General features: G+C 47.1%; 1 protein-coding gene across 1 annotated transcript; it reads right to left on the bottom strand.

Annotated features, from left to right (window-relative positions):
• Nucleotides 1–248: 248 nt before the first annotated feature.
• Nucleotides 249–9,596, bottom strand: LOC134396307 (zinc finger protein 850-like). The gene is made up of 3 exons (XM_063122754.1): nt 9,512–9,596; nt 6,574–6,692; nt 249–3,763 (listed from the first exon to the last, which is right to left on the bottom strand). Exons 2-3 carry the CDS (start codon nt 6,608–6,610, stop codon nt 1,194–1,196), a joined length of 2,607 nt encoding a protein of 868 aa, XP_062978824.1. The 5' UTR covers nt 6,611–6,692; nt 9,512–9,596; the 3' UTR covers nt 249–1,193.
• Between the last annotated feature and the right edge of the window lie 3,076 nt (nt 9,597–12,672).

Below are 12,672 nucleotides of genomic sequence, written 5' to 3'. Positions count from 1 at the left end.
ATATACCTCTGGGGGGTCTTTCAATTATGTGTGTGAATTCTTTGATGGGAGGTAAGCACATTGAAGCTCTTCCCAATTTATTTATTTACAATAATAATAATACTAATTTATTTCTTACCCACCTCTCTGATTGGATCGAGGCAGGGAACAACAATAAGCATAAAATACATAAAATACTGATTAAAAACATGGTATACACTGTTTAAAAACATCCTAAAAGCATACTAAAATATCCTAAAATTCTACTGGATAGGCCTGCCGGAAGAGATCAGTCTTGATAGCTTTCTTGAATGCTAAATATTTATTTACAATATTTATATACCGCTCCCTATCTAAAGTAGATTCTGGAGCAGTGCACATAGGGATATAAACAGTAAAAAGATTTAAAAAGCAAATTAAAATTGATTCAATTGAAGGCTTCATGAAATAGACTCGTGTCAGGAGGCGCCGTAAGCAGCCTAGTGGTGGCACCTGACTGACCTCCAGGGGCAGGGAGTTCCAAAGACAGAAGCCACCACGCTAAAGGCTCTTCTCCTGGTGGGTTCAAATTGGGCCAAAGGTCGATGTGGAACTATTAGGAGCACACCCTCCAATGACCTTAGGGACTAGCCATGTTGGTAAGGAAGAAGGCATCCTGGTCCTATGCAGGGCTTTGTAGGCTAGTTCCAAAACCTTAAACCTCGCCTGGTAACCTTTAAGCAACCAGTGCTGTTCCCTCAGCAAAGGAGTGATATGCTGAAAAGCAGCTCCTGACAACAGCCGAGCTGCTGCGTTCTGCACTAGCTCCAGTTTCTGGAGCAGCCTTAAGGGCAGCCCCACACAAAGCACATCACAGTCATCTAGTCTTGAGGTTACCATTTAAAAGGTTTCTCCCCTATGTGACTTTTTTGGTGTACAGTAAGTTCCTGGACCCTATGGAAGCTCTTCCCACACTCTAGGAATTAAAATGTTTTCTCTTCAGTATGAATTATTTGATGGGAAGTAAGGTAATGCTTCTAACTGAAGCTCCTCCCACACTCCAGGCAGTTAAAGGGTTTCACCCCTATGTAAATTTTTTGATGGAGGTCAGGAAGCCACTTGTCCGAAACTTCATCCCACACTCAGGGCAGTTAAATTGTTTCTCCCTCTTGGGGATTCTGCGATGCATAATAAGGCCTCCACTTCTACTGAAGCTCTACCCACATTCTGGACATTTAAAAGCTTTTTCTTTTGTGAATTGCTTGATGGCGAGTGAAGTTTTGACGCAGACCAAAGCTCTTTCCACACTCCAGACACTTAAAGGGTTTCTCCCCTGTGTGAATTCTGCAATGTACTGTAAGATCTCCACTCTGACGAAAGCTCTTTCCACACACCAAGCATTTAAAGGGTTTCTCCCCTGTGTGTATTCTGCAGTGTGAGATAAAATTTCCACTCTGAGTAAAGCTCTTTCCACACTCCAGGCATTTATATGGTTTCACCCCTGTGTGAATGTTTTGATGGAAAGTAAGATAATCTCTCCGATTGAAGCTCTTTCCACACTCCACACATTTAAATGGTTTCTCCCCTGTGTGAATTATTTGATGGGAGGCAAGACTTCCACTGTATCTGAAGCTCTTTCCACACTCCAGGCATTTAAAGGGTTTCTCCCCCGTGTGCATTCTGCGGTGTGCAATAAGGTGTCCATTGTCACTAAACGTCTTTCCACACTTCAGGCATTTAAAGGGTTTCTCCCCTGTGTGAATTCTTCGATGGATGGTAAGACTTCCACTGTAACTGAAGCTCTTTCCACACTCCAGGCATTTAAAGGGTTTCTCCCCCGTGTGCATTCTGCGGTGTACAATAAGGTGTCCATTTTGACTAAAGTTCTTTCCACACTCTAGGCATTTATATGGTTTCACCCCTGTGTGAATTCTTTGATGGATGTTAAGATTTCTACTCTGACCAAAGCTCTTTCCACACTTCAGACATTTAAATGGTTTCTCCCCTGTGTGAATTCTTTGATGGGAGGTAAGATGATAACTCTGACCGAAGCTCTTTCCACACTCCAGACATTTAAATGTTTTCTCGCCTGTGTGAATTCTTTGATGGGAGGTAAGACTTCCACTGTGACTGAAGCTCTTTCCACACTCTAGGCATTTATATGGTTTCACCCCTGTGTGAATTCTTTGGTGGATGTTAAGATTTCTACTCTGACCGAAGCTCTTTCCACACTCCAGACATTTAAATGGTTTCTCCTCTGTGTGAATTCTTTGATGGGAGGTAAGACTTCCACTGTGACTGAAGCTCTTCCCACACTGAGGGCAGTTAAATGGCTTCTCCATTGTGTGGATTCTGTGATGCATAGTAAGGTTTCCACGGCTACCGAAGTTCTTCCCACACTCCAGGCATTTAAATGGTTTCTCCCCTGTGTGAATTCTTTGATGGCACGTAAGATGATGACTCCGACCGAAGCCCTTTCCACACTCCAGGCATTTAAACGGTTTCTCCCCTGTGTGAATTCTTTGATGGCTGGTAAGATGACCAGGCCGCCGAAAGCTCTTTCCACACTCCAGGCATTTAAACGGTTTCTCCCCCGTGTGGATTCTTTGGTGTGCAATAAGTTGTCCACTGTGACTAAAGCTCTTTCCACACTCCAGACATTTAAAGGGTTTCTCCCCTGTGTGAATTCTTTCATGGGAGGTAAGTTGACCAGGTCGAATGAAGCTCATTCCACACTCCAGACATTTATGTGGTTTCAACTCTGTGTGAGTTTTTTGATGGGAGATCAGGTAGCTACGTCTCTGAAACTTCATCCCACACTCAGAGCAGTTAAATGGTTTCTCAATTGTGTGGATTCTGTGATGCGTCTTAAGGCCCCCACTTCTACTGAAGCTCTTCCCACATTCCAGACATTTAAAAACTTTCTCCTCTCTGTGCATTGCTTGATGGGAAGTAAGGCCTTGACGCAGACCAAAGCTCTTCCCACACTTCAGACATTTAAATGGTTTCTCCCCTGTGTGAATTATTTGATGGGAAGTAAGATTTCCACTCTGACTGAAGCTCTTTCCACACTCCAAACATTTAAATGGTTTCTCCCCTGTGTGAATTCTTCGATGGGAAGTAAGGCTATCTGTCCGACTGAAGCTTTTTCCACACTCCAGACATTGAAAAGGTTTCTCCCCTGTATGAATTTTATGATGGGAGGTAAGTCCTCTACTCCCAGTGAAGCTCTTTCCACACTCCAGGCATTTAAAGGGTTTCTCCCCTGTGTGAATTCTTTGATGGCAGATAAGATGTCCTCTCTGACTGAAGCTCTTTCCACACTCCAGGCATTTATATGGTTTCTCCCCCGTGTGAATTCTTTGGTGTAAAGTAAAGCAATATCTCCGACTGAAGCTCTTTCCACACTCCAGACATTTATATGGTTTCTCCCCTGTGTGAATTCTTTGGTGTAAAGTAAGGCAATATCTCTGACTGAAGCTCTTTCCACACTCCAAACATTTAAAGGGTTTCTTTCCTGTGCACGTTTCCCAATAGTTAACAAGTTCTGACTTATGAGCAAGCTTTTCCCCACTCTCATGGCACTCGGTCCTTCCTGATGCATTCTGTGTTTTTCCATAAACTGCTATTTCATGGAAGTCACTGTCCACATAAGCAATGGATTTATTCCTCTGCTTCTTTCTAAGCTTGCCCTTCTGCTTCATTCCATGCTGATTCCCAAAATTCTCTTCCACATCTGATACCTTATTGCTTTCTGCCAACATTTGATGGTCTCCCCTTTCATTTTCTGTCTCACACACATTCCCTGCAGAAGTAGAGTGAGAAACACAACATGAAGGCAAAGAAGAAACAGGCTTTGCAATCAAGACATGATGACCTCAAAGACTTGGTGGGCAGGCTGGACTTCTCACATGTTATTTATTTATTTATTACATTTTTATACCGCCCAATAGCCGAAGCTCTCTGGGCGGTTCACAAAAATTAAAACCATCATAAAACAACCAACAAGTTAAAAATACAAATACAAAATACAATATAAAAAGCACAACCAGGATAAAACCACGCAGCAAAATTGATATAAGGTTAAAATACAGAGTTAAAACAGTATAATTTAAATTTAAGTTAAAATTAAGTGTTAAAATACTGAGTGAATAAAAAGGTCTTCAGCTGGCGACGAAAGGAGTACAGTGTAGGAGCCAGGCGGACCTCTCTGGGGAGCTCATTCCACAACCGGGGTGCCACAGTGGAGAAAGCCCTGCTCCTAGTAGCCACCTGCCTCACTTCCTTTGGCAGGGGCTTACAGAGAAGGGCCCCTGTAGATGATCTTAAGGTCCGGGTAGGTACATATGGGAGGAGGCGTTCCTTCAAATAACCTGGCCCCAAACCGTTTAGGGCTTTAAATGTCAATACCAGCACTTTGAATCGGGCCCGGACCTGGACTGGCAGCCAATGAAGTTGTAAAAGGACTAGCGTAATGTGATCTCGCCAGCCAGTCCCTGTTAGTAAACGGGCTGCCCTGTTTTGTACCAGCTGAAGCTTCCGGACCGTTTTCAAAGGCAGCCCCACGTATAACGCATTGCAGTAATCCAAACGAGAGGTTATCAGAGCATGGATAACTGTAGCTAGGCTATCTGTAGCTATGTTATGCTCTACCCATTGACTGTGTGAATAAACCATAGCAGACGGCATCCACATGTAGTCACCCATCCTGTTGCAGGGTGAAGCCTATTCACAACTGCCATTCAAAGGGAGAAGGGTGTTTAGCCAAGACAGTCAGAACCCAGGTGACCTGACTCTGACTAGCACTGGAAGCCAAGAGCTGCCACAACATGTTCCCATTTGGAAACCACTCTGCTCTGGGACAAGGTTTGAGACTCTGTACCTTCTGTGGGTGCAAAGAGACCAATTCAAGATACTATTGGTGTACCTCTCATCCTGCTGTCTAATGGGCTTCCTGACAGCAGGATGGTCTTGGATATTGTGTTGGGACAACCCTAGGACTTTGGTCCTGGGGGACTAACATCCATGAGGTGGTTGCCTTAACAAGACCATCTCAGGACGTGATATCCCCCATGGGGTTGTCTCAGCTAGTCATCAGCCCAGCATATACGGCTTGGCAATCCCTTTGCTTCGGGGCATAAGCAGAATGCTCTGGATATTGGGGGTGGTAATGACGCTGATGTCATGGAGGCGGTTTATACGCTCCCAAGGTGCAAATTTGTGCGGTGTCAGTTATATGACAGAGCCACAGATTTGCAGTCACCGTGGGGGGTTTCCCAAGAAGTTGTGATTTCAAAAAACACACACGGGGACTTACTCAACTTTTTCAGTGGGAGCGAAGTCACCCCCACTCTTCCATCATCTGACCTCGCTCCATGGCCAATCTGTGGGGCGGTCCTGTCTGTATACCAGGAAGAGGGTGGGGTGGGGCTCCAGTACCACGATGGCCGCCGGAAAACCCACGCTCCCTCCTTGGCTTGGGGATTACTGACGCCACCCCAGGTAAATGAAACCACAGGATTTTGGGAGAAGGCAGTGCCAACTTTGCACCGTGAAAACAGCCCCATGGTCAGTTCACTTCCTGATGGCGTTTGGTCTCACGGTACCAATGGGAGGAGGGCACATTAAGATGGTCCGCCCCCCAAACATCCCATAAACAGTGTCAAAAGATATTTTGTCCCTCCTGAATCATCTCTTTTTATAGGTGATCTGAAGTCCTTCCCTTGTTTGGTTAGAAGCGCCAAGACCGGAACTTCTATCTCTATGAAATAAACCTATTTGATCCTCCAGGGGAATCTAGGAGTGCAGAACCTCCAGCCCACAGGCTTGCGGAGGATCCCAATCTGGCCCACAGAAGACTGGGCACCCTCCGTGGGCTCCTTCTCCAAGACATACCCATGTTATCTCTGAACTGGGATGAGAACCCATGAGAGCATTCCCCTATGCGCTCCTCACTTCCCCATGAGAAGGCAACAGGCATGAAGTGGGGTCCATTCGTTAACTCCAGGCACAGATAGGAGACAGCATGAGTCTTCCCCTGGACCAGCAGCCCTTCCAGGAGTGGGTTTTGCCAGTGCCTGCCTGGTCCCACTAGGCACTACTCCTGTGCCTAACTTAGTCGCCACTTGCAGGATTTGGCTCCTGCAAACGCCGGCACAGACCACTTCTCCAGGCAGAAAGAAAGGGGGAGAAGAGATGCTAGTTCTTCATGACATACACGACTCATCCTAATCTTGCATTTGGACAGAAGTGCTGATAAAGGTTTGATTCACTTTGTGAACGTGTTGTCCCAATGACTGAGACAGTTGCCTGGGTGTGGTGCAAATCGTCCTGTAAGCCCCATCTTCCTGGCCTCCGTCAAATGAACAAAAACAGTTTGGCAGGAAAGGATTCGCTACTTCCTTGCTCAGTTTTCACCTTCACAGGTCAAACTCTGGAGTTGATTGTCCTTTTCCTAGGCAGCTCATGCGTACCTACAGATCTGCCCATTGCCAGAGGGGTGACTGCTGCCAATTCATATCACTCCTGAACAAACAGCACAAGGCCCTTCCTGAGTTGTCCCATTCTCACCCCTCTCCCTCCTTACATCTATCAGTCAAGGCAACAGGCTCTTACCCAGGGAAGCCGAAAGATTCCCATTGTTTTCCTCCATGACTTTCCTTTGGCCTGGATCCAGCAGACCCCCACTCCTCTAAGGTGAAATGTCCAGGGCCCTCCTTCAAGGACACCAGGAGCTGAAAGAAAGAGGAGGCATTCCTCATGGCGAAAAGTAAGGGTAGGATTCTCATACTACCTTTCAACCATATTTCTAGGATAGTTGGAATACATCAGAGTGAAATCACCTCATAATAAATACAATTCAAAAACCTGCAATCAAACTTAAGAACGCAGCTGGAAAAGCAGCCATTAAACTAGTTAACCTGAATGCGTAATAAGCCTGGAAGAATTTTAAAGTTCTACACTCAAGCCAAAATTAAACCATTTAAGGAAGGGATGTGGTTTGTTTCCCATCAAATGCTGCCTGAGTTTCCTGCCTGTCTCCCCGCAATCTCTCCATCCATCTGCCTGGAGTTTTGCTTCTGCTGCAAAGCAGAACTCCACTATGTACTGATGTAAGCAGCCCCCAGGACCCCAGAGTCTTCAGGCTCAGATCAGCCTGCCAGCTGAAGTAGGATGTGGTTTTCTAGAGGAAGCCTGTGGCCAACCGTTACGTTTATCTGCCCAGCAACACGTATCTGCTCAAGTAACATGCACATGCTTTCACATCTTAGAAAGTACCTGGACAAATGCATTGCTAGCTGTGGAAATGTACCATGACATGCGCATTATAACAGCTGTGACGTAGTATGCATGTATAAAAAGTCTGAGTGACCAATGCCCGGGCTACTCCCATCTTTGTATGCGTGTAGTCTTCAGTGCACTGTAATAAACTCGGGTTATGGATCTTATCCAGTGTCACCTGTGATTGATTGGAAGGCGGTCGGACACGCACCTAGTGGGTTCTTTTTCTGACCCTTATCACAGTACCCAGCAGGTCCTTCCCAGTTACTGGCTGAGTTTAGACAACACGCTAATCAACGGTTGATTTCCATTTTGCTCCTTCCCTGCGCCCCGCACCCACCCCAACAGCCTGTCATCTGAACTCAACCACTGCCTCAGCAGCAGCCTGGCTGGGACACTCTGACTTTGGTTTAGCCTCTAAGAAGTGAAGGAAGGGTAGAAAGCAGGAAATGGCTTGTTTTATTTACTTAAAATTATTTTTCAGCTGCCTTAAAGGGTAGACCTCTTTTGCAATGACGCCCACCCCCCAAAACCCTCCCGCCGGCCTGTCTAGCACTGCAGATTCACTCATGTTAACCCTTAATGGCAAGTTATAGCAGCTGCAGGTGCCTGGGAGGGAGGAAAAAGCAAATCTCCTCTGCAGATTAACACTGTTATGTACGCTCCCGCCCCCTGCCATCTTGAAACTATGGTGACCATATGAAAAGGAGGACAGGGCTCCTGTATCTTTAACAGTTGTATTGAAAAGGAAATTTCAGCAGGCGTCATCTGTATATGTGGAGAACCTGGTGAAATTTCCTCTTCATCACAACAGTTGAAGCTGCAGGAGCCCTGCCCTCTTTTAAATCTGGTCACTCTAGTATAGCTCCTGCAGCTTTAACTGTTGTGATGAAGACGAAATTTCATCAGGTTCCCCATATATACAAATGAAACCTGCTGAAATTCCCTTTTCTATGCAACTGTTAGAGATACAGGAGCCCTGTCTTCCTTTTCATAGGGTCACCCTATTTGAAACCCCACCACATCCCCACCCCCACACCTCTCATGCCCCCTTGAACCCCTCCAAGACAGGAGCAATGGCATTTGAAAAGCACCCTGTTATATTCACAATCACACAAGCGAAAAGTGGTGCATGTGTGTGTGTGTTCAGGGGCAGTGGCTCTAATTCTAATAACAGAGTGAGGCCTCAGGCCTATCCAACTCCTGTCCCCCATGCCCTAGAATTCCTCCCTGCCCCACACATGGCATTTCATTTCCCTCCCCCCCACCCCCCATATCCCCTCTCTTCTTCATTCTTCTCGCTTCCCGTAGGGTGACCATATGAAAAGGAGGACGGGGCTCCTGTATCTTTAACAGTTGTATTGAAAAAGGAATTTCAGCAGGTGTCATTTGTGTATAAGGAGAACCTGGGGAAATTTCTTTTTCATCACAACAGTTAAAGCTGCAGGTGCCCTGCCCTCTTTGAAATCTGGTCACAGTATAGCTGTAGTATAGCTCCTGCAGCTTTAACTGTTGTGATAAAGAGGAAATTTCACCAGGTGTGACATGCATACAAATGACACCTGCTGAATTTCCCTTTTCTATGCAACTGTTAAAGATACAGGAGCCCTGTCCTCCTTTTCATAGGGTCACCCTCGTCTTGCCGCCCCTCATTTCTGGCAACCACCGCCTCGTGCCCTCCTGCCCCCCGTTTCTGCCACCCCCCAGCCTGGGCCCACCGCCCTCCCCACCTCCCTCCCTGCACTCACGCAGGACGAAGCAAGAGCCCTTCTGCCACCCTCCTGCTTCCTCCCCACGGAGCCCGGTTTCGCGGCAGGAAGGAGCTGCAGGGGCTGCGGGCAGGTGGGGGCAGCCTGAAAGGTTCGGGGGTCCTGAGCAGAGAGGGGGAGACGAGCCCCGAAGTGCCCCCAGCCCCCGCCCCCGCTGCATCCAGGAGGGGAGACGCCTAGCCTGGTTTCGCGCCTAAGAAGGGAGGGACGGACCGAGGGGCCAGGAAGCAGGAAATGGCTCCGTTTCCTTCATTGACTCAAAATTACTTCTGCGCCGCCTCGAAGGGTCGATCCCTTCCGCAAAAGATTCCCCCCAAGGCTTTCCTAAGTGGCTCCCCTCCTACCCAAGCCCAATATGGGGCAGCGGATTCAGTCAGAGGTCGAAGCAGCTGCAGGTTGCTGGAAAGGAGAGAAAAGGCAAAGCCCCCGTGCAGAGGGACGCTGCGCTCCGCCCGCCCGGACTTCTGCCCCGCCGCCTCCCCAAAAGCCCATCTTGAACTCACCAGAAGAGCCCTTTCAGCCACGGAGCCAGCTTCAGCCTGGGACTACAAGCCCGGGAGGGGAGAGGGAGGCAGGAACTGGCTTTCGCGACACTCACGCCAGACGAAGGAAGGAGGCGAAACTTCTGCCACCCTCCTGCTTCTCCCCGGCTGAGCCCGGTGTCACGGCAGGAAGGGGCTGCAGGGGCTGCGGGCAGGAGGGGGCCGGCCGAGGGGCAGCCTGAAAGGTTCGGGGGTCCTGAGCAGAGAGGGGGAGACGAGCCCTGAAAGGCCCCCAGCCGCCTCAGCTGCATCCAAGCGGGGAATGGCCAAGCTCTCTGGGCGGTTCACAAAAATTAAGACCATTCAAAGTATAAAACCATAATATAAAATACAATATAAAAGCACAACCAGGATAAAATCAGCAGCAGTGCAGATATAAACATTTAAAACAACCATGGTAAAATTAATTTACAGACTGTTAAAATACTGGGAGAATAAGGGTGACCCTATGAAAAGGAGGACAGGGCTCCTGCATCATTAACAGTTGTATTGAAACGGGACTTTCAGCAGGTGTCGTTTGTATATATATATATATGGGAAACCTGGTGGAATTTCCTCTTCATCACAACAGTTAAAGCTGTAGGAGCTATACTTGAGTGACCAGATTTAAAAGAGGGCAGGGCACCTGCAGCTTTAACTGTTGTGATGAAGAGGAAATTTCACCAGGTCCTCCATATATACAAATGACACCTGGTGAAATTCTCTTTTCAATACAACTGTTAAAGATGCAGAAGCCCTGTCCTCCTTTTCATATTGTCATCCTAAAAAAGGACTTCACCTGGCGTCTGAAAGAATATAGTGTAGGTGCCAGGCGAACCTCCTTAGGGAGCACATTCCACAGCTGGGGTGCCACAGCAGAGAAGGCCCTCCTCCTGGTAGCCACCTGCCTCACTTCCTTTGGCAGGGGCTTACGGAGAAGGACCCCCGAGTAAGTCAGGGACTTGACAGGTACATATGGGAGAAGGCGTTCATTCAGATAGCCAGGCCCCAAGCTGTTTAGGGCTTTAAATGTTAATACCAGCACTTTGAATCAGGCCATACATAGACTGGCAGCCAATGAAGCTGGAAGATGTGTTATACCTGCTCAAGCTATTTGGAGGAAAAAAGGCGGGATATAAATGCAATAAATAAATAAATATATGTGGAGTGGTAGCAATACATATATGTGTGAACTGCCCAGAGAGCTCCAGCTATTGGGTGGTATAGAAATGTAATTAATAAATAAATAATTTATAGGTCCGCATAGTTAAAGCAAGAAAGATAGACGCTTTTGAACTGTGGTGTTGGAGGAAAATTCTGAGAGTGCCTTGGACTGCAAGAAGATCAAACCAGTCCATACTCCAGGAAATAAAACCAGACTGCTCACTTGAGGGAATGGTATTAAAGGCAAAACTGAAGTACTTTGGCCACATAATGAGAAGACAGGATACCCTGGAGAAGAGGCTGATGCTAGGGAAAGTGGAAGGCAAAAGGAAGAGGGGCCGACCAAGGGCAAGATGGATGGATGATATTCTGGAGGTGACAGACTTGACCTTGGGGGAGCTAGGGGTGGCGACAGCCGACAGAAAGCTCTGTCGTGGGCTGGTCCATGAAGTCACGAAGAGTCGGAAACGACTGAACGAACAAACAACAACAACAACATATATATATATATATATATATATATATATATATATATATATATTCCCACACAAAGAATATTTATTTATTCTTTATTTATTTATTACATTTATATACCGCTCCATAGCCGAAGCTCTGTGGGCGGTTTACAAAAGTTAAAAACAATGAACATAGAACAGATATTCCAAATGTATATGCAACATCTCTGATGGGAATGCCAGGGTGGTGCAGTGGTTAGAGTGTTGGAATGGGTTCTAGTCCCCACTCGGCCATGATGAAGCTCACAGGGTGACTTTGGGCCAGTCACAGATTCTCAGCCCAACCTACCTCACAAGGTTGTTGTGTTGAGGATAAAATGGAAGGCAGGAAAAGCCAGGATATAAATATTAAACACACACACACACACACACACACACACTGCCTTTGTCTCCCTCGTAGGCAGTGAAGCGATGCTGGAGATACATTCTGGGTCGTCTCTTCTTTGCAGTGGAGTGGGAACAGCTCCCGCACAGCCAGACCAGGTAGGGGGGGAAGTCCTGGGGGGAAACGGCAAGATGCAGCCATGGGGTTGGAGCCAGGATCTGCCTTCCAAAAGAGAAAAATATCCTCTCACAGAAGTCTCCCTTGCCCGATTTTGGGGGGTTCCCTTCTCCCACCTATCACAGCTTCCCCCATTTAGCGGGTTCTTCTGACTGTCCGTGGGAAGCTGGAGGGGCTGCCATGGGGTGGAGGAAGTCCCGCCCATGCAGTTGACCAGCCCTGGGGGTCTCTGACTCTTGCACAGTTCTCTGCACCTGAAGGGATCCGCTCCGCTGCCTTTGCCTCTGCCCACTAGGAAGGCTGTCCCTGTCACTTGCAAAGGTTTTGTGTTAGAAATGCCATTTGAAATAATGATTCAAGGACAATGGTGAAAGCACTCTGTTCCTTTTATTGATACAGAATTGCAAGTCTGGGTGTCCAGCAAAGTAGGCACACCCTCCAAGCACATGTCAAGACATCTTATACCCTACACCCGGCCGAAGAGGTCCCTCCCCGTCTCGTGATTGGTCAGAGACTTGTGGGGTTACAGCCTATCCCGGCACGCATCTTTGTCCCGCCTTTGATTACTTGCTTTTTCATTTCATTTAATATTCCACCCACCCTTATTTACTTATGTCCAAATATGGGTTTGATTTGTCTGGGCCTACCTACTTTTATTGCTCTTTATCATCCCTCCACCCATCAGGTAACCACAAAAGTCATAAGTTCAAAAACAACAGATGTATGTTTCAGTTTTGTCACTTCTTCTGACCACTAGTCTAACCACAAGTTCCGTATTATTCTTTTTACTTCAACTGAATAGTCTAACGGCGCTTTGCACCTGTTTGGGCCCTTCCCTGTCCATTAATTATGCCTCAGCGAAGATCAGTGTTTCCAGGCTGAAGCTATTTTCAACCATATATTCTCAGTAGCAAGACCCTGCCCCATTGGCCCACACTCTAACAAAATCATAATATACATTT

Source organism: Elgaria multicarinata, chromosome 3 (genome assembly GCF_023053635.1).
Source record: "Elgaria multicarinata webbii isolate HBS135686 ecotype San Diego chromosome 3, rElgMul1.1.pri, whole genome shotgun sequence".
Classification (NCBI taxonomy): Eukaryota; Metazoa; Chordata; class Lepidosauria; order Squamata; family Anguidae; genus Elgaria; species Elgaria multicarinata.
The sequence above is the reverse complement of the archived record's forward strand: the minus strand, read 5'-3'. Positions and strand labels throughout refer to the sequence as shown.